At 43.0% G+C, this 23,924-nt stretch overlaps 1 protein-coding gene across 1 annotated transcript in view; it reads right to left on the reverse strand.

Annotated features, from left to right (window-relative positions):
- Positions 1 to 1,842: 1,842 nt before the first annotated feature.
- mcu (mitochondrial calcium uniporter) overlaps positions 1,843 to 23,924 on the reverse strand; it is a 68,889-nt gene continuing 46,807 nt past the window's right edge. Inside the window, exons 3-9 of the mRNA XM_088916027.1 lie at positions 13,588 to 13,657; positions 9,128 to 9,298; positions 8,376 to 8,480; positions 7,946 to 8,106; positions 7,470 to 7,673; positions 7,207 to 7,323; positions 1,843 to 6,546 (exon numbers count right to left, since the gene is read on the reverse strand). Coding sequence (XP_088772153.1) covers positions 6,466 to 6,546; positions 7,207 to 7,323; positions 7,470 to 7,673; positions 7,946 to 8,106; positions 8,376 to 8,480; positions 9,128 to 9,298; positions 13,588 to 13,657 — 909 coding nt within the window. The 3' untranslated portion in view covers positions 1,843 to 6,465. The remainder of the gene's footprint in view (positions 6,547 to 7,206; positions 7,324 to 7,469; positions 7,674 to 7,945; positions 8,107 to 8,375; positions 8,481 to 9,127; positions 9,299 to 13,587; positions 13,658 to 23,924) is intronic.

Below are 23,924 nucleotides of genomic sequence, written 5' to 3' on the forward strand. Positions count from 1 at the left end.
TTATTTTTTGGTCCATCAAATTTCTCACTTAACTGAGCAAATTTAAAGTGAGCTTAAAATGCTCTTGAAGACTTGAAGATTGGATCTTACAAGCATACAGATAATATCTCCAATTTCATTTTCATTTACAATGTCGTGGTTTTTTGCACCACAACCATCCAGCAAATATGGTAAGTAGTTTAGCAGTGCTTGTTGACAACGACACTTTGGTTATTGCAAATTGTAATAAAACGGGCTGTGCTTCAGTGCTTCAGGTCTGTGTGTTCCGAGATGAAGACATACAGACACAACCCTAGAATGTGCTTCAAACCATTAGTATAATGCTATGTGATGCCCTGTTGTCTGCAGATGAATTTAACTGTGGCTCTGATTTTGCAGTGTTTTGAGCCCAGCTTCAGTGTTGAGGTCAGGTACAGTAAAGGGTAAATTGAGCCTGTTTGTTAGGCAGGGTGCCGTGAGCAATGCAGGACACTGATGGCAGTGCTATCACAGGATGTTCAGCAGATAGAGAAAGAAAGGCAGTCAAGGATTGACCACAGCAGGTCAAGGCTCCTACTTAAAAAAAAAACAGCTCCTGAAAAAAACAGCAGGCTGGTCACTCCAGTCTGTGTGCGCGTGAGCAGTCTCTGGTGGATCAGTGTGATGAGTAGCACACCGAGATGGGAGTGAGTCCCCGAGTGAATGGTGTCAGTATCAGGACCAGTGGTGCTCCTCCATGAATAACAGTTCTGTAGTACGTGGAGTGCACCTGTCTGTACGTTATATACAAGTTCAAGTATGCATGTTTGCACATTAAGAAGGTGTTGCATGAGCCAGTCATAGACAGTGACAGTGTAATGAGGGTTTCCATCTGATCCATACCACGTTTTCTTACAACTCCTGAGAGTAAAGGATAGCATATTACTGACATGGCAGATGTCCAGATGCAATTGTTACAGAAAACAAAATGGCCTTGACAGAGCAGTAAGGTGCCCATCAATTCTGAGCACAATGTAGAGCAGACACAAACAACAGTATGAAACACAAGGCCTGTTTAAATATTTTACCACAGTTGTGGAAGTCTAGTAAGAAATCCACTTAGTCCTATGCGTTTGGTGAGCTTGTTGTAACAAATTGTTGTTTTCAAATAAAACTAGTTGTTGGAAAGAGAAATGAGCAGCTGGTATGAACCAGGATTTCTTCTGCTCAAGAAGGGTGCAGGCAATATGATGAAGATCTCATTTTTCCTGCCCTTTAATTTTTCTGGTAGAGACTAAGAATTATTTTCAAGTGAAAATCCTGCAAGTATATTCCATCAACAAGCATTAGCATTCTGCACATCTACTCATTTACCCTTGGACACCTTCAAACGGGAAACTCCCACAAAGAAGCCGGCAGGAAGGTCTCGGCTCGACAGATTCATCTAAACATTTGGGCAGAAACGTTGCCAGTGTTATGAACCAATAAACGTTTTACTGACACACTGATCTCTTTTCCAGAGATTTTTAAATACGACAGAAAACATCAAGCTCTGCCTTACTAAAAACAGACCAAGAGTCTCTTGTGCTCATCAAACATCCATTTTCTTCCACAAGCGCCCTGCGTGACCACAATGTATAGCAGATCTATGATGCCAGATACCAGATATCTATGATGCACCCATGTATACAGCAAGGAATTTTATCTTGCTCATGGGAACCACAGTAACCCATCTGGGATCTGAACTCACAACCTTCCAGTTCTGAGTCCTGAGCCCTGACCACTCCTTCACATGGCATTAGAAAAATCAGGTACTGCATCTGTTTTTTTAATGAAATACTTCTAAAATCTCAAAGAAGTCTCAAAATAGCACAGGAGAGAGAATTTCCAAAAACTGGATAGGTATTTATTGGTAACTGAATTACATTTCTCTTTTATACATATTTCATAAATGATACAGGATTTTACATTTTTAAAGTTTTTATCTTTTTGAACATTACTGCATCCGATGCCAACTCATAAGAACAGAAGGAAAACGGAAAAAACAATCTAAAGGAAACAAAAGACTGAATCAGACATCCTGCTCTGTATTTTTTAAAAGTGTCTTTCTTATAATAAGTGCACACAAACAGGATGAAACTGTAAAACAAATGCACACATTCAAAACTTAAAAAAGAGAGAATTGAAAAAAGAAAATGTCAAACGTGCACCCTCTGTATGATTCTCAGCATGCCATCAGTAGGAGGGTGTTTCTCCTCTCTCCATCCTCCTGTCTGTGTGCACATCAAGGCATCTTGATGGGACAGAGGACATTGGCATGGACAGTCCCTGGACAACAGCCCGGAAAGAGAGGAGGAGCAGACAGAGAAACAGTAGGGAACAGTTGTGCGCAGTTCAAAACAGCACAAAACAACAAAAAACAAATGGTGTAAGAAACCAGTTCAGCATTCTATCAGGCCTCACAAAATGAAGTGGGCAAAGTGACCTGACCAGAACTCCACCTGGACTCTTCCACTTTGAACTGGGTTTTATTGTTTATTCATGGTTTGAAGATCCTACTGTCCCGTGACAGGGTATTCTTTAAAAACCAAACGCAACTTTTTTCTGATAAATCTTATAAAGGATTCTAATCCCTCCTTCCCCAAAGAAACATTTCTAATAGTCAACCTCAATTCTTCATGCAAACATCAATTACAAACACAACTCTATTCTTATTGAAATGAGAATGAGGGTTCTGCAGACTGCCAGCTTACTTTGAAAGCAGTTGGCTGACGCGTTGCAAGGATGCAGTAGAAAACCTTAGCCAGACAACTTCTCCTCCCAATGTCTAAGGTTTCTGCTCCAGCTAGCTCAGTTGAAGCTAGGGGCGGACACTGTTAGTGCTTACTGTAAAGACAGATACAATAAAGGGGAAGAGGGGAGGTTTTTGTATTAATTACCATGTTGCCTCAGGCGCAGTACTCATTTTCTGATGGCAAGTGGTGAAGATTGTTCGATAAAGTGCCACATTTTGGACGGTAGTAAGATTGCACTTCAGAATTTCTGAAACAAATCAATTAATTTGGCTCTAATAATAATGTGCTATTCCTAAAAACACATTTAGTGACTCACAACTCTAGCTTTTACCCCATCCCCTCCCCCAGGCACAGGGCAGTAACCACAAAGCCAGACACACATCAGCGACATTCCTGTATTCTGCATGCTGTAGCAAACTTGTTCCCCCCACCCCCCAAGCCACACCTCCTCTTGGACTGCAGACATGGCAAGAACAGGACAAGGCTATGTTCGAACAGCCCATAGCCCTGACACATCACATCCACACGACTGGAGGTGACATGATTACCGACACGACTCTGTGATAAAAACACAATGCATTCTTACACGATGCTCGTCATGAAACTATCTTGTCATGTGATAAATGAATTCATAGTCAAGTTTTTTTGCTTTCCACCATTGAAACATTATGACGCTACCCCACCACCACTACCAAGACCACCTAACACCCAATCCTATGACCCCCAACCCACACCGGTGCTTTCTTGTCTCAATGGTCAAGAAAGAACCTTATCAGATGCAAAGGTTTTCAAGTACTAAAGACATCCAGACAACAAATGGCTCATCTTGTGTCTTCAGTGAAGGTCACAATCTTCGGGAGTTACTCAGACACAGCCACCCCCACGGACTTGAGAATACAGTTCAAAGCTTCTAGATGCCTCTTGCCATCACCAAGGGAGGCTCCACAATCCCTATATGGGTTTGCATTAGTCTTACCTCTAAACAAGAGCCTTCAGAAACTTGTTCCACAAATAGTACAGTGTCCCACAGTGGCTGCCTTGTCACTGTACTGTCCATAGAGGGCTGTGAGGCTCCATGTCTCCCCCTGGTGATGGCAGTAGGAACTGCATCTGATGCGATTTTTGGTTCAGCTGTTTTGGTTACGAATCGGCACCGGCCACTTTTTAACCAGGGCAAGTGCAAAGGACTGTACAAAGATGAGTGGCTTAGGGGGGTTCTCTCTCCAGCTGGGCTTCGACTCACCGGCCAAGCCCTACAGACAAGCTGTGAAGATCATGAGCAACACCAGAGATTTCTGCTGTTCTTTAAAACTACTACTGCCCAGCAATGAGAACCAAATGCTGTCCCAACCCAACCCACCCCCACAGTACAACCTTTATCATTGCAGCAGTGGCCTATTTCACACTCCCTCCTGTCTTTCCAATGCAAAAATGCTCCTAATTCTTGCTGATGCCACTACCAGCATGGGAAATGTGAGTACGTACAGTACAGAAAATAAGCTAGAATGCTTCTCAACACCCATAGGCATCATTAACACTCTGAACCCAGAAATCAGATCCATTCGGTTAACAGCTACGTGACTCATTTCTATTACAATACGGTGAGATTTAATTTAATAACAAAGCAAGATGAAAAAGCTCTTGGGTTACTATAATGTGAGTGAGAGGTAAAAGAATTTTGCACTGAAAGGCAGGGAAGGTGTGCAAACTGTTGTCATTAACCCACACCTAATCTCACACATACAGGACTACCACTGTAGACCTGAGTGCTGCACAGACTTCAGACCATACATTCACAAGACAGCCACACTGAGAGGCCTACATTCCGGGCAATGCCATTCCCCGTGACACAGTGAGCAAACATTACTGGCCCAAGTCACAGCCAGCAACACAGCAAACAGCGTGCAACATACACCTGTCTATGCAGGCTGCAGTGAGGCACTGTAGGATCTTTACTTTGTGTCTTTTTACATTGGACAGTGTGGAAAATGCACAGGACAACAGCTCCCATGACTTCCAAAGAATTAAAGCATTTTAAAATAAAAAAAATTGTGGATTGATGTTTTCCCTGAAACAAAAAGCAAGTTTGAGAATTAGAAAGATCTCTAATGAACAGGGGGGGTTAGTAATAATTACCCTGCCTTTACAAACTGACAACACATTTCTCAATTCCAATTAGAAAAAAAAATAGCAGTAAAAATAAAGACAGTAAAACATTATAACAGAATAACAAAAAAGTATTTCTGAAAAGCCCTGATATATACATTCACTTGCTCGGACTTGTGCCGCTGTCAGTATAGTAAAAACAGACTGGAGACGCATAGCATGGGCATTTGCAATCTCTTCTGGTGCTGAGTTTGCGTCTCAATTCACAAAGAGGACAACTACAGCCCCAATATCCTGCAAGTGCGGTCTCTCGACGCAGTGTTGAGGGGTACAGTACAATGTGTTTAAGTGTGAAAACTAGTTTTCTGCATTCACATACTGCTATCAAGCTTTGACAAATTCATAGAAAATGTCCCCTCTAAGACTGCAACCAACACAGACGCAAAAGCCCCACTTTCTAAAACATTTTTTGTTGTTTTACCGATTTTTACAAATTTAATATGGCTTTTAAAAAAAACAGCATGTCACAAATATTTTGATCTCTGTTGTCACAGCCTTCCCCCCCGGCAGTGATTGTGGTACAGTGCTCGACCCAAACTCTTTCCTCAGAGTACACTGCTGCTGTTCACACAACATACAGTCAGAGTATGGCTGCTGATTAGAGTATTCTCCATTATTATTAATGTCAAAATAGGTTTCCTGACTCAGAGCAGTAGGAGTGCACTGTAGGAAGAGCCTGTAAGACAGCAGTGCTTGGGGAGGTGAATGTCACACACACACCCTCAACAGAAGAGGAGGGCTCAATGCAGAAACCTAAAGACCCATTTTCAGTCAGTTGGCTCATCCCTGATCTCCACACTCAACAGGGTGACTTGTCTGGAATCTTTTTGCTTTGGATAATAATTAGCTGAATTTTTTTTCTCCACATAAGAATCAGCTAAAAATTCGGATTCTTAAACGTTTTGACACTTGCTGTAAACTGGGAGAATTTTTTGTTTTGCCCTGAAACAAAAAAACAAAAACCTTTGAAAAGCCCCCTGTTCATCAGTGAGTGTTATTACCGCAGGCTAACAGGCACCCAATACCCCACTCCTCCTTTCCTTGGTGGTAACAAGGCATTACGACTGCCCCCTCTGTCCAGCCGCTACGTTCCCTCCTCCCCCTCAGCTGGCTGCTGCCGTGTCAGTCCGTGCCGCGGCCGGCTGGCCGTCGCTGCACCGGCGTCTTCGCGGTGACTGACAACATCGCTGCCGTTCTGCTCCCCATGGCTGGCGCTCAGAGGCTCGGATACAACAATGTATTGTTTGTGTCTGCGCGGTTCTTCTTTACCTGCCTGGGTTGATTATTGTCCCTTGGTGGTACAAAATGATCTGGGTTCCACTTTTGTGTTGTGTTTTGAGACGAAAGGTAAAAAATAATAAGAACCCCCTCCCCCCACCTTGTTTGGAGCCGGGCTGGAGGGAGACGAGGGGGGTGAGGAGGAGAGGGAGAGGAGTGTAAATCCAGAGAGGCGGGGGGGGGGGGGGGGGGGGGTAACGGTGAGGGAGGAAGAAAGGGAACGAGGGGGAAAGGGAGGAGGGGGGAGGGAAGTGGGTCACTCTGCCCATCAATCCTTGTTGCCGGTGATCTGCTGGACGGGGAGCTGCAGCTGTAGGGGGTCTCTCAGGCGCTTCAGGTCCAGCTCAGCCTGAGGAGAGAGGGAGGAAAGGACAGGAAAGAGGACAGAAGGGAGAACGGAGCAGAGGAGCACAGTGCAGAGAGAGGACAAATCGGGAGAGCACAGTGAGGAGTGGAAAGGTCCCCCAAAAACCGGGAACGTAGAGGACAGGAGAGCGAAGAGAAGTGGTGAGAGGCAGGGAGGAGAGGAGAATGGAGGACGAGAGAGAGAGAGAAAAAAGGAGAAAGGGGAGAGGGTGGTTTACACTCGGAACTACTGCATCTGACAGCAGCACTGCTTATAGACAGCGTGTGAGTTTATAGTCAGTGCACCTGAGCAGACAGGGGGCTACTGCTGGACTGAGGAGCTGGGGTCTCGGACTCAAAGCTGAAATAGGACTGTGAACAGCAGTGGGGGTTGGTGGGAGGGAAGGAGGACAAAAAACAATTCAACAGCTGAAAGCTATAAAGCAAATAAGCCCTTCCATATTCACGTGAGCCAAGCTGATATAACCAGTCATGTAAGACTTCTAATCAAGAAAAGTTTGATAGTTGTACCAAAAGCACAGAAGTGCTTTGGTGTCAAATGGACAAACACTCTTGTTATATAATAGTTCTTCCAATACAATCTTTAAGGTTATACTTGACTAGGAACAGCCCCTCCCGCCCCCACAGTAGGGTCCCTGCGTACCTGGGCAATGGCGCCCTTCAGCCTGTTGTATTTCTCAAGGTCAAACCGGATCTTCTTCACTCCTTTGTGGAAAAACAGCAGGTACTGTCGATCCCGGGCATCAGGATAGATGTACTCCTACATCAGAGAGAGAGGGAACAGGACATGAAACACAGAGGTATGGAGAAAGAGGTGGACTGCTGGTTCCAGGCAGACCTACAGAAAGAGAAGGATGGTCAGAAGAAAGCTCAGCAGAAGAGCAGTGTCTGGCGCTGGGGACTGACCTGGCGTGTGAGGACAAAGTACGCGTACATGGCCATGGAGCTGCCATAGGTGATGAAGTAAGTGACGGGCTCCATGATATCCCAGGAGTACTCCCACCATGTCAGGCGTGCCAGCATGCCGAACTGAGTCGCCATGTACGCCATTCCTCCCCACAGAACCCAGGTGGTCCGGCGCTCTGCCTTCCGGCTCAACTCCTCCTTCATCTGAGGAGAGAGACGGAGGGAAAGGATCGGTGAGACAGAGAGGATGAAGGAGGGGCGGGGACAGGGAATGGCTAAACAAGGCAAGGAAGGCTGAAAACAAGTGAGGCAGGAAAGGGAGGAATGAGGTTGTGGACAGAAAGGAAAGAAGGAGAGAGACGAGGTACAGAGGTACTGAAATCCAGGTGGTAGCAAGCTTTGGAGTGAAAAAGGAACGAATGGAGGGAGGCGGAGATGAGAGGTCTGTGCTGTATCCAGTGGGCAGGGCTACGGACCTTTTCTAAGGGGAGAAGCTGAGAGTTGAGGTCCTCAAGCCGGCCAATCAGCTCACGCTCCTTGTGCAGCTGGTGCTCCTCAATGCGTAGGGTGGTGTAGAGCTGCTGCACCAGCATCTTCACATCATTCAGGGTCTCTGCGTCTTCGTGGGACAGTCGGTCTGAGAGAGGGACAGGGGAAAGCACTGGAGATGGGCCAGCTGCACCTACAGTGTGCTGTCGGACGGTTGGAGTGAGGCCGTTAACCTCACTTGTCCATACCGAACAGCGAGCTGCAGAAGACCTTGTTGGAGAGACCCAATTGTATATTCCAATAATACATTCAAAACTGAACAATTCTAAATTCTTTGTAGAAGAAAGAAGTGTGTATGCAAAACACTGGACAGGTAAGTAATGACATTTAAATGACCCTCCCCCAGCCATCTCTCACCTCTCTTGGGCGGCCGGACGTGGTATGTGGTGTCGTTGATGACCAACTTGAAGTCGTCTAGCAGCAGGATGTCTATACCTGTGGAGGAGGCTACCCGAGCTCCATCTGAGAGAGAAAGGGTCTCGCTGTGAGACGGTGAATTTGAGATATTCCTGTTGTGCACCCCACTAACTAGAATAGCACAAGGGACTCCTTTCAGCCCTGATTCTGGAAATCATTCTGAGAATTCCCACAAGTCTGACAAATTGAAAGCTTGGCTGAAAAGGTTGAAAGCTGCAAAATCCACAGCTACTGGTCACAGTCAGAGGAAAACATCTCATGGAGCACTCACAACACAGCTGCCACTGATGGAGAGCCCGCATGGTTTGTCTATTCTCGTTTATCTGTCTTGTCAGTTGTTTGCCAGCTATTGTATTACCTAGTCATAATTTCATTTTTGTTCTGTAACATTTTGGCAGTCTTTTCAACTGTTTATATAGTACTGTTAATTACAAGTTGTATTATTAGATTTTTGTAATTGTTTGGCAATTGCTCAAATGCTTGTCCAATAAAACTGATTTTGAAAGAATGAATGAGAATGAATGCAGTGTACAAGTGCAGCACAGAGCACTGCATCCGTTATAGAATACACTAAAACTCCTTTAATGTATAGGGCAGCATCCTATACTGTATAGAGCAGCACGTCTGTGGAATACAGAGCTTTGTCCTGTGCTGTACAGAGCAGCAGGTCTAGACAATACATAAATGTTTACCTGTCGAGTAGATGGCGACCCGGTCAATGCCCCGATCCTCAGCTTGCAGCTGCTGTAGGAAAATGCCCACAGAGTCGGAAATGGGTTTGAGGGTGAACTGGCAGACCTCCCCCCTTGATGGCAGTCTGACTGAGATTACTGGCAGGCCATTCTGGTACAGCACACTCACCTCTGGGAGAGAGAGAGGGGAAAAAAGACAAAAGTTGAGAGAGAGCTTGGTTTGGCAACACAGATGCAGACAAACTGTATCAGCCACAGCAGGACACATACAAATAAACCTTAAAACATAAACTAGGTAACAATACTGTATAAACAATATCATTGACGTTACTGTAAATTTCTTGACATCTTCCCTCAATGAAGTCTGAACCAGCATATAATTTCTTATTGGTTTTAAGAAAATTTCTCATGACTACTTAGGGAAGCAAATACATTTTCAAACTGAGAGTCAGGGACCCTTGGGTGTACACAGGGAAGGTCCAAGAAATTTCCTCCAGAGAAACCCTAGAAAGATTTCACCCAGTACCTACAAAACATCCCTCCTAGTAATTCTGCAACCACAAAAAATCCCTATTGATCGGTGTATACAGGAAAGGGTTTTTCAAACAGACAGGCAAAGAGGGTCAAACATATTTACCTAATCTGAAATATTTTTTGTGCTCAGACGTTATCACTGGGATTAAACAAGCCACTCAGAGTGCACCTAAACAGCCTGTCTAAAACTTTAATCACATAGTGTCACCTGTTAGTGGCCTGATCTCACCAGATGTCAGAAGACAAAAAAGGCTGAGCCTCGCCAGTGCCAATGCTGCTTATAAGCGATATTGGAAGACCATCTGGTGGCATTCTTCCATCCAGTTTCTCCCATTTCCAGACTAGCGCCCTGTATGGTAACTGGAAACACTGTGCTATAGGAGGTACAGACCTTTGAATGAGATGTTAAAACAATTATCATCCTGACTAATTGGTCAGGATGATATGGCATTGTTTGAAAAAGTAGGGGTGCTAAGCTCTGCTTTCTAGCTCGTTCCATTTTGGGGTTTGGTTAATCAGGCTTTCGATCAATGGGTGAGGCAATTTTGCATGCCTCCATCAGACCTACTGTGTAGTCAGGCTGTTGTCGCATAATGTCTGCTGCATGTCACTGGGGTGATCACGATAATGAAGGTAGCCAGCAAAGCCACTGGTGCACAACAGCTACAACTGGCAGACATCTATACCAAACAAGCAGTGGAGAAGCCCAAAAGAATCTGTCAAGACCACCCCTTGCACAGTTAATCTGAACCCCTAAAGTTGATTCAGACTACCCAAATTTAAGTGCAATAGAACTTAGCCTTTATTCTTTATTCCCACGGCTATTATCCTGATTCATCTGGACATATCCTGATTCATCTGGACATCTGACTATATTTTACTTTTTTATTTTTCTTCAAACATGTACCTTATGCATCTACAGTACCTCGCATGCTGATGGACCAATTTCTTTGATTTTGTTCTAAATTCTGAAGATTATTTAAACAGCCAACTTGTTTTACCTCATCTTATGCCTGTATGTTTCTTATTTGTAAATGGTACATGATGTGTTAAACATATTACGTATTGTGTCATGTCTTGTACCTGCCTGCAATGCAAATGTCCCATTTGGGACATTAAAATAAATTAGTGGGTGATGCACCTCAGTGGCTGATGAAGTGGGTCCCAGCATTTTTCAACACTTTGGGATCCTTTGGTAAGAAAAGTACTGTATAAATACAATTAATTATTGTTATTAATATTTTATTATTAATAACAATAATGATTAAAATGTTTAAGGATGAATCCAGTAGATTCATTGTCAAATTTTCTCCAATAGAGGGCAGTGCCATACAGACGGTTATACCTGAAAGGCATTCCCCTCAGAGTACAGATATTATATATTATACTTCTCCGATTTACTCATCTAATACAGCAATCTAACACGACAGAGGCCGAGGAGGTGCTGGGAAGATCAGATTTCTGCAGGATATTAATCAGGTCTGCCTGATGTTTCAGAAAAGGTGAATAACCACGCCAGCGATTTCTCACGTTCTTTAAAAGATGAAATGAACTGAACCGCTGCACACCAGGATCCTGTGCGTTGTGGGGAGGTGTGGGTCTTGCCAAAAACAGATTTCACCGTGTAACTGCTGGGTGTAGGTTTGGCAGATGTTGCCTTATCTGAAAAGTGCTCTGAGATTCTTAACTGCAATGCAAACTGGGAACAGAACAGCTCACTGTTGATGTAAGAAGACCTCCTAGCCACCAAAACCCAGATTGAGTCTGTCCTCAATCCATTATCCTAGACTTGGAAGTCTGTTCCTACTGAGATTGATGAGGTTAGTTCCTTCATTTCCTTACACACTCAACCCAACAAGTAACCCAACTCTACAGAAAATCCTGCTCAACTGGCTTATCGTTCACGTTTCCTCATGATGCTCCGCCTCTGACCTGGCTAGGCTTGCTTCTTTACAAAGTTCTTTTGAGAAATGCTGTAAGTCATGTCTTGACAGTGCCCCATCACTTGAGTGAGTCACTGGGCTGATCAAGGCAAATTATTTTTCGACCACCAGTCTTCTCGTATCACTCTGTGGAGTCAAACCGGTAGATACACCTGTTCCGTTCACAGTCGTACAAAAGGGAGATTATGACATTTAGCTCCCTGAGGTGTCATGAGTTTTCTGAGGGTATTTAATTTGTAGGCGTCTTAATCCATCATGGCTGGGCTATTAGCTTTCAGCAAATGAAAAAACACTAGAAATTGTAAAATGCTTAGATGGGATTGATAGTTAAATGAACAACTTAACAGAGAACCCATTCGATTTAAAATAAGCTTTTTTGTGAATCTGAGACATACACGTCTCAAAGATTCACACCATAATTACAATTAACAAGCACTGACTTTTGTTGCATTTCTCCGATTCATGCTTCAGTAAAGCATATACTGTAGCTATTTTCTCCTTGTGATCTCAGTATTTGCCCCATTTTTAACATGTTCTACATGGGAATTGCATTATGTACAATGATCAGGGCTGTGCTGATGTATATTCCTGGAGACTTCAAACCTGATCTGCCCTCAATAACTCCTTCACATTCTGTCTGCTGGCTCTTATTGCTGATATCATTGCGACATTATGAAAATGAACTTCGGAATTAATCAAACAGGCTTTGCATTGCTGCCCCCTCAGCAGCTGCCAGCAATTATTGTTTTTTTTAAATTAACAGGTACTAGCTAAAAACTGTTTAACAAGCGTCCTTTTCCAATCAGCTCAGTATTACACAATAAGCTCAGTCCCTACACAATAAAGCACGGCTCTGAACTCTCCAGGTTTCATTTCAGACTGCTTCACCTGCTTTAACAGCTTTAATTAGGGTCATTAAAGGTTCTGTGTTTCCTACAGAAATTGCTGACAGTTGATAACCAGAACAACAAGTGTAAAGACATGACTAACAAAGAGTAGGCTGCACACCTGTCTCATAAAGCAAAGGCATTCAGTCTGAGAAACACCCTTGATAAAATAAAACACAGATTAACAAACACAATGGGGAAGATTAATCAAAGGTCACTTGCTGGTTGGATGATATACTTCTGTGCTAATGCCTCCCACCTCCATTCTGGGAAATCTAGTATTCCAGGATTTTGATCCAGCCAGCACCTAGTCTTCAATTTTTGAATCTACACAGCATGTTTGTGGTACCAAACCAACACTGGGAATAATTAATTGTACCTCATGTGTACCACATCCTAGATCTGACCTAAGCAAGTCTGGTAGAGAGTGTGCATTCTTTTAACATTTCCACTTGGTGTGGGAATCTTAGTGTTAGGGGTAGAGCTAAGCTCTCAAGGATTATAAACACAGGCAGCAAAATGATTGGTCAGAAACTGAACCAGCTGATCCACGTCTACACTAGGAGTGTTTACAGGAAAGAAGAGGTAATAGTAAATGATGCCTCACATCCACTAAGCTTCCAATCTTAAAAATTTCCCTCCAGAAGATATTTTAGAGAACCAAAGGTTACAAAAACCATTTTTAAGAAGTCGTTCATTCTGCGTGCCGTTACTCTTTTAAACCCTGATGTATGAGCCCCTTCAGAACACAGCACTTACAGCATATATATGCATGCAGCTCACGCTTGAATCTACATTTCTGTACTGTATTGTATCGCATTGTTATTTATATTAGATTGATTGTATACATCTGTAAAATACACTGATTATTAGATTGATTGTAAAAAATCTGTAAAATCCACTGATTTTTTTGTCATCCATATACAGTATACAGTTTTTATTGTTGTTTCAGCGAGGCCAAAGGACATTTTCCACTGTATCTGGACAATAAAGTAAATTCTGATTTTATTAGTCTGTAAAAAAAACGAAAACTGAAGACTGAAGCTGGGAAGAAATGAGGCTTTATAACTTCCTCTCCTACAATGCACAAACTCACCGTCGGGTGACGCTTCAACAGATGAGCACAGCAGTCTTTGACCCTTCCATGTTGGGACGGCCTTCCAGGCCTGTGGAGAGAGAGAACAGAGAGTGAAGAGGGAGGAGAGATGAAAAGGAATGGAAATGTTTTAAAGAAACTCCTTGACAACCATTTATTGCCGAGATGGAATCCCAGACTGACCTTGACTGAGGCTATTCATTCCTTCCCAAAAATCCCTTTCTAGCAGGCTCCTGTGTCTGTGGGCCTGCCTGCATGGGTATGAGTTCCTTTGAGTGCCTTTTATCCCTGGTTGCTATAAACCAGTGTACAGTGTGTTGCAGTGCAGCAGACAGAGTTTACTGGCTGCCCCACCTTACTGAGGAGTATTATTGGCTTGTGGCCGCCCTGGCCTCATGGAAACTCTGAGCTGCTGGAAACGCACATGGTACACAAAGAATTATATTCCACAAACTTCAGTTGCTAAGATGCGCAGAGCCCGAGATACCTCTGTGAAACACACTCTTATCGTTTCCCCAAACAGGCACAATCAGAAACAGCAGACTGCAACAACGTCGTTGTTCCTTGTGTAATTTGAACATTGGCGAGAAAGGCAATGCAAGAACAGGGGCCAGTTACGAACCAGGGAAATGTAATAACTCTGTCAGAGTGTGTTACTGTGAAACCACACTGTGGAGACGCATTGCCTGCACAATAGGAGAGCTGGAGAGGTTCCAAAACCCCTCTGTCTTTCCCTTTACCTGCCCCCTCCCTCCCATACATCCCCTGCATCTCCCATGCATGCCAGATGGGAAACATATGTTTGGAATAAAAAAAACGGGCACATTTTCTTCTCAAAGATCTGGCATGACAAACAGACCTTGTAAGGCATTGTAATAAAAGCTGTGCATCACCGCCAAGCAGGCTGACGTGCAGACTTCCCCCATGATAAAGAGGAAGAGGGATCAGGCATGAAGTGCCATCTCCATTTATTTCTTGTCATAGAATTTCCTTCAGATCCCTGCATTAAAATGGCTTGCTCTGATAAAACACTTACACAATATCAGATCAGAACCAAATCAGAAAAAAGAAATCCAAAAATATAAATAACAATTTCAACAACAGAACAGTGGCTGAGTTTGGAGACTAGCTCCTGACTCTGTGATGCAGTGCAGAGATCCCAGGAAACAGCAGACCAGAACAGGAACATCTGTTCCCTTGTTACCCAAACCAGCCAGCCACGGGCCACTGTGCAATGGATACTAAACTGCTCCAGAATTTATAGCACACAAGGGATAGGCACTGATGTTGATTCCAGATAACGTTTGATTTAGGACTTTTATCTCTACCCACATTAAACATCACACACAGCAAGAAAACGCAAGACTTTTAAAAAATACATCCATGCCTGCATTTTTAAACTCAATTGCAAAGAAGTGACGTTCATGGGAGTATGTGGATATGTTCTCAGATGACGGCAAAGCAGGCCATAAATGTGCACTACTTACACAGCTCTGTGCCCCCACCCTGAGGCACATGGCAGAGACCCTCCCCCACAGCCCTGCCTCTCCCTACAGTGACGTCACATTTAAGAGAGAAGGATGCTGTATGGATATAAAGCAACAAACTCCAAACCGTCTATAAAATGCACCAGCATGTCAAGTGAAAACGGTTACCTGTGGCTTTCTATAGCTGTGGGCAGTAGAGTTACAAAAAACACAAACATGTTTCTCTGCACAATCTCCTTCGGTTGCTCTTTTTACCTGAATTAAAAAATCTACATATCTCCATAAATTCTTGATTTCAGAATTTTATGGAGTAGAGCTTGTATTATACAAAAAAGCAGAGTCACTGTAGTGCAATAATTACACTGGTCAATGATACTGCTGAACTTCAACACAGGCCATAGCTTGAACTGCACTAAACAGGTAATGTTTAGGTCACCATACGGAGTACCGACATCAGCTTCCTTTCAGAACTCAGAAACACTACTTCTAGCACTGTGTGCAGCAACATGCAACAACTTACAGAACATAAACTTAATTGGTGCTTTCAGTTATGCATCACAGTAAAGAAAATTGCATCAGCCTTATGATGACTAACATTTTTATATAGAGCATGGTGGGCTCATCAGAATGCTGCTTCATTACCGACTGAAATAACTCAGGCTCCACTGAGGGGTAAAGGGGGAAAACAAGCAGCCGACTAGAACTAAGTTAATTAACCAGGCCAATAAGGATCTGTCTCATCTGAGTTTAACTTGAAGAAATGGCCTTGCATCCAGATATTATCATCATCAATACAGAATGGAAGAACATTTGTTTAGTAGATCTAGGGTCCAGTCATTTTTTCATGGGTAATGGCTTTGGCAACATGACAGGTTAGGTTGTTCCAGACTCCCACATCCTTTTGGGTGATGATATGCCCCCAGTTCTAATAGGGTAATTTAATATCAGGCTCTGCTTAACAAAACTGGGAGTGGTGTATATGCATGTATATGAAATGAATATTGTATAGTCAAATGATATATCCCATGAGAAATATATAAATACTAACATGTACTTGGCCCAGAAAAGAACCTTGCGGAACTTTACTGGAGACAGCATTCTGAGATGTAAAACCACCAATACACATGGTATTGGTGTATATCTTCCGCAAAAGAATTGGCCCACCCTTAAGGTACTTAAGGTTGTGTGAAGAATACAACACAAAGCAACAGCATTCAGATCCAGCAGAAAAACTGACAACTGATCCATTGTCCTCAGACTTCAAGCACATCCTCTTAATAAGAGCAATGTCTGACACAGAAGAGGAAATGCATTCTGGAAAGCTTTCTGCAGGTCATTGTGGGCTACATGCTACTGTATCAGAAAGTCTACCTCAGGTTTCTCAGGGAACACCTTCACCCCAAGAAGGTCAACTGGAAATAGACTCATAATTGCTTAAAATGCCTTGATCAATACTGAAGTAGTGGTGGTTTGTTTAAAAGCAGAAGCTACCACCCCAGGCTTCAGTGAACTCCTTAGAATTACTAACTGAAAATTAACTCACAGCAGGAAGGCATGAAGATAACCTTGCACCAAGCACAAAGATGACAGAAGCACACACAGTAGAAATCCATGTCTGGTACAGTAATTGTACTGTGCATGGCCTGAAACAGATGGTTTTGCAGAAGTCTAATTTTTTTTTTAAATGACATGAGCAGAAGAACTATACAACTAGGCAGTTCCACTGTATCAGGAGGGTTTGTGTTTATTTAACCCAGCAGGGTGACACCAGTATGTTCCTCTCCAGATCGCATTAAGAATGCAAGACTGTGAGGACTGGTGGCCTTCCAGGTTTGAGGGAGATAAACAATGGATCATCAATGGCACAAGAAAGCATGACATAATAATTAGTTATGAAGTGTTAATGAACATCCAGCCAAAGATTATATTTCTTCTGCAACAATGCAGCCTAAGTCATTACATTCCCCCCAAGAATAAGGTTAAGTGGCTCCAGATCATAGTCCTAAAATATTCTTCCTACTTTGATATACACAAATGTACCAAAGAAGCTGACTGTGTAATTATAACATTACTAAATACATTGCTTCTTTCAGCCTACATGTGTACTCCAAGCAAAGCAGCACCCTTGAAATATCCAGCACTCAATGTTGTCAACTATGCCAGCCCACCACTCAGAAAACCCAAAATGGAACAAACTATGATGCAAAACAGATTCTAAGCCATCACTCTGCACACTCATTAAAATGGATTTTGGGATAGTGCAAAATGAGACCGGCGTAGCCTGGATACTGCTGTTTCCTAGTAAAGAGGGAAAAGCAGGAATAAGCACCAATGTAAGAGAAAACTAATACAGCCTTGAACACTGTGGGAATTACTAGCTGGTAAGCTAACTTGACCCCAAACTTTGAGTTTACAAAAGAGAGGAGGCCATTTGCCCCATTTAACCATTTGGTAGTTAGTAGCTCATTGATCCATGGATCTCATCTAGGAAGGAGCCAATGTAGCAGCTTTACAACAGGGCTGGGAAGCTTCTTCCTGACTTCCATAACACTCTGAGAAAAGAAGTGTGTCCTGTTCCGAGTTCTAAATGCACTGCCACAAGGTCTTCTTCTCATGCACTTCTCCTTCTTATGTATCTGCAAACTGTGCCCTGTCCTGATCCTTGAAACGCACAGCATTGCTAAAGTGGCACTCCAACATATATTTTCCAAGTCTTTGGAAAGAAAACTAACCTAAGACTTCCCATGCTCGGGTAACTTCAGCCCAGGAATACAGCAGTGCACTTTTGCTCTTTGAGCCTCCGCGCTGTGGCTAACTGAATGACAACTGAATCTCTTCAGCAGCTCAAGAACATTTGAGTGGGTCAAATTCTAGTACAGGAACAGCAATGTACAGCAGTTTAATCCATCTTAAAACTCAACTGACAGTCCTGACTCTCAGCTAGCACAAGACTCACAAACACAAAGAGACACTGAGGGATAGAAGATGAAAATGAAATAGGTCAAGACTGCATGCTGCTCAGTGCATTTTTTTGCCAGGCACTGAAATCATGGGACATGAATTATTGCAGTACAGCCTCTCTCTTTGTAGCGTTCCTGGAGTAAGTGTACTGAGTAAACATGACTCATGTGGGAAGTGAAGAAGCACCACATGGCTGGTTCTACACTGGGAGACGGAGAGTTTCAGGAGGACTGTAGCTTTGGCCAAGCACACGCAGTATTTGGTTTCTAAATCAGTCACACATGAATACAGGACTATTATTTACTGCCATTGCTGCATAACAACAGGACAAATACACAATTTAAGACTTGCAATAAGTGTTTATTGATAAATTGATCAAATCTCTGCAGCCACACACAGGACCAATGTTTACTGTACATGTGAGCATGAAACACAAATCGCTGGGCTGTGCTTTCGGAGTTTCTGGACTGTGTAGGAATGTGTGGGGAGGGAGGCAGGACTGAGCCAGCAGGACCAGTGAGGGGAGAGATGGGGTGGGGCAGTAGCGATGTTCGCAGCAGAAGGAGGGAGCATGTCATGTCACTGTGTATAGAGGGGAGACTAAAAAGAGATGACTGCAGGCCATCTTTCATCCTCCTTCTGAGTCGCAATACCATTATATTTGACACCTCTCTCTGTTGTTTTAAAAGAGAAATACGGCGTTGGATTAGAGAGGGAGAATCAAACACTATACTGTCCCAATCAAAATAAATCGAAAAATACAAACAACAATTTGAAAAATAACAGAACAGTAGCCGAGTTTGGAGACTAGCTCCTGACTCTGTGATGCAGTGCAGAGATCCCAGGAAACAGCAGACCAGAACAGGAACATCTGTTCCCTTGTTACCCAAACCAGCCAGCCACGGGCCACTGTGCAATGGTATCCTGGCCAAATTTCCCATTGGCCTTTACCAATCATGGCCTCCTAATAATCCCCATCTATGAACTGGCTTCATCACTCTGTTCTCCTTCCCACTGATAGCTGGTGTGTGATGAGTGTACTGGTGAACTATGGCTGCTGTCGCATCATCCAGGTGGGGTTGCACATTGGTGGTGGTGGAGGGGAGTCCCCATTACCTGTAACACGGTAGTGTCCAGAAAAGTGCAACAGAAGTGTCAGCAATTATAAAGAAAAGAGGGAAGGGGGGTTGGACGGGCATATCCAGAAAAACAAGGAAGATTAATAATGCAGGAGGTGTGTGTGATAAAATTACAACAGCTGCAACCCACCATCGCCGGAGCAGAGGAGCTGAGCTCCAGGTGATCAGCAATACAGAGCGAGCAGAGCAGAGCAATTAATGCCTTGACTGTAAATTATTGATACACAGAGAGAGAGTGTGGAGAGTGAGATTAAAGACAGGGAAAGTGAGAGTGAGAGTGAACACAGCCAGCGACGGAAAGTGAGAGGGGTGTGATGAAGTACTACTGGAAAACTGCTTTTTATTAAGAAAGAAACTTGAAATTAATAGCAGCCGTGGCAGTGAGGTATGACTACCATAAGAATTAATTACGTGGCTGTTTTTTTAATTATACCTTAATATGTTGTCCTTATAACAATTTGTCACACAGATTCCAGTGTTTGTCACTAATTTTACATTCAGCATCACGCCTTTCCTGGGGAGAGATGGCAGACTGACAGTATAGTATCACAGAGAAGAAAAATGTGACCCAATTTACTGTTACCATGTTTCCATATATTAGCAAAGAAACCAAAATAACTAAATTGTGGTTAGAGGATATTTTAAAAACCTACACAGAAATCTTTACCTGTCTAGCCTTCATATCTGTTTAAAGCTGAGGTTATAACACTAAAATATGATATTTTGCACAACAGAAAGAAAAAGACAAACGTGTTACATCCACATCAGACTGTTCTTTTCTCTGGTATAGAATCAAGAAAGGACTTTGGTCCCATTTTCTGTGCCAAAAGGAAGTAAACCAATGTTTTCTTTTTTAATCTCTTCTGTGCAGAAATTTAGAATAATATATAGTGACATAATATGGTATTTTCTTTATCACATTACGGATTAAGACATAAACTAGGCATGTACCTACCACCAAAAGGTTCAGGAGGGGTACTGACGGATGTGCTAATTGTTATTTTTTAAATGTAATAAAACAGCATTATTGTATTTAACTGAGAATATTAATTATAACTTGATTTTCCACTTCATTAGAATCAAGCTGTGCTTTATTTACAAATACCGCAGACCAATTTTGACCTGTCTGCCACTGCTGAGGCATGTCAAGATGGTAGCACAGGTTCCGGTTGGCGTTTGCTGCTGCCAGCTACGAAGAAAAACACGGTGGTATTGGATAAATGTGCTCACGTTCGGCCACCCCCAAGCAATATCTCTTTCAGAAGCAATGAAGTGCAAGAACAATAAAAGAAAAAGGAAATAGAATTGATTTAATGCACTGTAAAGCATTCATTATCAAAAAACATTATGCCATCTGCGACTGCCTAACGACTGAAATGCAAGAAAGACTTAAAATTGGAATAAATTGCAATAAAGTTAAAAATGGATTCGTACACAATTTAATTATTTCAATAGTCCTCAGGTTTGTACAACCACAGAACATTTAATTTAGCACTTCGAATGCAGACATATCAGCAATGACCACATACAAGCTAACGCCCGTGGACACTTGCCCAGGAATTCACAGAAAATGTAAAATCTTTAGCTTTATCATTCTCTAGCTGTTCTGAAGAGCTTTGATCACTTCTTTGTTCAATGTGAAAATGTGCTTCTGATCTACAGTGAAGAAAGGAAAAATAAATAATTAGGCAGTACTGGGATAAGAACAGCTTTACAGCATCCTTGGATTTTCACGTAACTGAAGACCTTGCCAGGAGAAAGGAAAGATGCGTTAAATGCGAGCACAGATGACATTTCTAATCCAACTGGTTTGTGATTATTGCATAATTTGTGTATCAGATTTGCATTCTCATTAATACCACTGCACACTCGGTTTCGCTGACAGTCAAGTTAGGCTCCACCACTGCTTCAGGACTGATCTGACTGTTGTTTCTTTCATCTGGGTGCCGAAAGGTGTTATAAGACAGCTCTGCTACGTTAATGTTCCATCAAGAGGGTATAAAAACTTCAAACCAAGCAATTTGCAAATGTGGCATATTTAGCGGCAGAGTCTAATATACTGATGCTCACCTTTGTGGGATTAACCCCGCTCTGCCTTGCCACGGTGACTTTCAAGTTAAACTTGGCATTGTATTTCTGGTATACTGCCCAGTAGAACTGAAAAACACGGGACTAGAATGCTTTCAAACCGTAGTGAAAACATATACAGCATCTGTATATGCCGTAAAACAAATGCAATCCCTCTTTCTTTCCAGGCTCCAGGAGGCCCCGTGCTGACGTGAGCAGTCTCAGCAGACTACCTGGCTCAGATCCTCGAGAAGGAAAAAGGTGCCCTGACAGTTCCCCTTTACTTGCTCTTCTAAAGAGCTCCCAAAGTCGATCACCGAAAAGTGAAAAGTCCCAATCTGACACCTTGACTGCCAATTCTGACTGCTTTACTGCTGTCACTTCCGAAGCAGCAGCAGAGATATCTGTTCATCCAGGAGAGAAAAAGGCTTGAAATAAACACCTGAGAATATCTGTAGAATGATTGCCCTGCTCAAGCTAAAGTGAAACGCTTAGTTCGACTCCCGATGGCAGCCCTTAGTGCAGGCAGGCTGTCTGAAGACTGATGGTGAGATACTTAACCCCTTCACAAGGGCAGCCTCACATTCCTGTCTTCTCCAGGCCTTTGCTCTGAGAGAAGCTTCAAACATTAACAACGTACAACTAGGAGGTGAAAGGCGTCATCTTGGCTGTAACCTACTGAAAGATTGTAAGGTTGCTCTGTTGTATCAGAGGTATGATGTGAGTCTCGCTTGCTATGTAGGGAAGATGGCTTACATTTGTGAACCATTTCCCCTTGAGTCCACAGTGTCCTCTGGCTGAGATGTAGAGTCTCCTACAGAGGGGAGCCACTGGGCTCAGTGTAGCATACTGGATGTGTGTCTGGATTCATTACTAGTGGGCTGTATCCACACTCAAGTCTCCACTGTAGACACTACTGATGTACCCTGAGCAAGGTGCTTCACCCCTGTTGCTCCAGTCCCCACAGCTGTATAAATGGCGACCAGCATTGCTGGGGAGAGGCCTTGTTATGGGATATCCAAACCTGGAGTCATGTGCTCTCTGATCAATTCACACCTAGAAACCAGGAGAAGTCCTGGCCATTGCGTGTGACTCGAATGGAACTACCTATGGAGTAAGGGGCGGATGGGTGGCACCGTGGCTGAAAGGTTGCCAGTTCAAATTCTGCAGCTGGCAGAGGAATCCTACTCCGTTGGGCCCCTGAGCAAGGCCCTTCACCCCAACTGCTCCAGGGGTGCTGTACAGTGGCTGACCCTGTGCTCTGACCCCAAGCTTCTCTCCCTGTCTGTGTGTCTGTGTCTCATGGAGAGCAAGCTGGGGTATGTGAAAAGACTAATTCCTAATGCAAGAAATTGTATATGGCTAATAAAGTGATTTTAGCCCATTTGTTCTTACAGAACTGATTTAAGTCTGTGGCACTTAAGGTTTTTCTGGCATGAACAGATAACTTCAAGTTCTTTTATAGCATTTCAATACGGATTAGATCTGGACTTTGACATTTTGGCCAATCCAAATTGTGAAATTTCATTTTTCAACCATCAATCTCAATGTTTAGGGTCAGTGTGTTGGTACATGACCCTTATTCAGCTTTTTTTCAGCTGATAAATGGATGACCTGACATTCTAATACAACACCTAATTCATGGTTCTGAAAATTATGGCAAGTTGCCCAGGTCCGATACTCTCACCACCATGCTTAATTGTCACGATGAGATTCTTCTGTTGGAATGTAGTGTTTGGCTTTCACTACATGAAACATTTTTCATTGTGACCAGTAAGTTTAACTTTTGACTCCTCTATCCAGAGAAAATTCTTCCAGTAGCCTTGTGCATCATCTACTGCACTCTGGCGTTATTAGGTTAGAGAGAGTACTCTGTAGGTACTCTGGCAAACTTCAGACAGGCAGCAATGTTTTTTAAGAGACATTTTTCCTGTTCATTCTTTTCCTGATGGCTGAGGCATGAACTCTAACATTAGTTGAAGCGAGAGAGGCCTACAGATCCTACTCCATGGTTCCTTGTCACTTCCTTGTCAAGAGCCAGGTTGCTCTTAGGAAGGTCAAGAGGTACAACTCATCCTGGAATATGTCAGACATCTTGACTATTGTGAAGACTACACAGATAATATCCAAGTTGTTTTGTTTCCCTTGATCAATGCCAGTGGAGTTATAACCGATTTTGGGCTTACATATTAATTCCTTTGTGCCCCAAAGTACTTGTTTAGCAGTAATGAAGAAAGGTGTATGGAAGAGTTTATTGCTGAAATATGTCCCTAATTTCCTTGGTTTTGAAGACAAAGAAGAGGGCATTCAGAATAGTACTGTGAAGCTGGCACCTGAAGTAGATATTGAAGTCAACTGTAAACTGACATTTATGAGATGTTAGTGCCAAACACCAAAGAATTATTTCAGCCAGATTCAGAGGTTTGAAAGAAAACTTTGAAAGACTGAGACACCAGATGAACCAATGAAAGTTACACAAAAACGCTCTCATGCTTTGACAACTTTGGAAAATATCATGCAAAATGCCCTAGACATTGACCTAGCTCTGCATGCCGGGGCTGAGTGAATGAGGCAGCTTAACGTTAACAAGAATTTAATGAAATGGAAAAGAAGGCTCGACATTGATATTCAATCTACTGATGCTTCACAAGACGTTTCACAAGCAGCATCATTACCCAAGGAC

This window comes from Atractosteus spatula, chromosome 5 (genome assembly GCF_055471065.1).
Source record: "Atractosteus spatula isolate fAtrSpa1 chromosome 5, fAtrSpa1.hap1, whole genome shotgun sequence".
NCBI lineage: Eukaryota > Metazoa > Chordata > Actinopteri > Semionotiformes > Lepisosteidae > Atractosteus > Atractosteus spatula.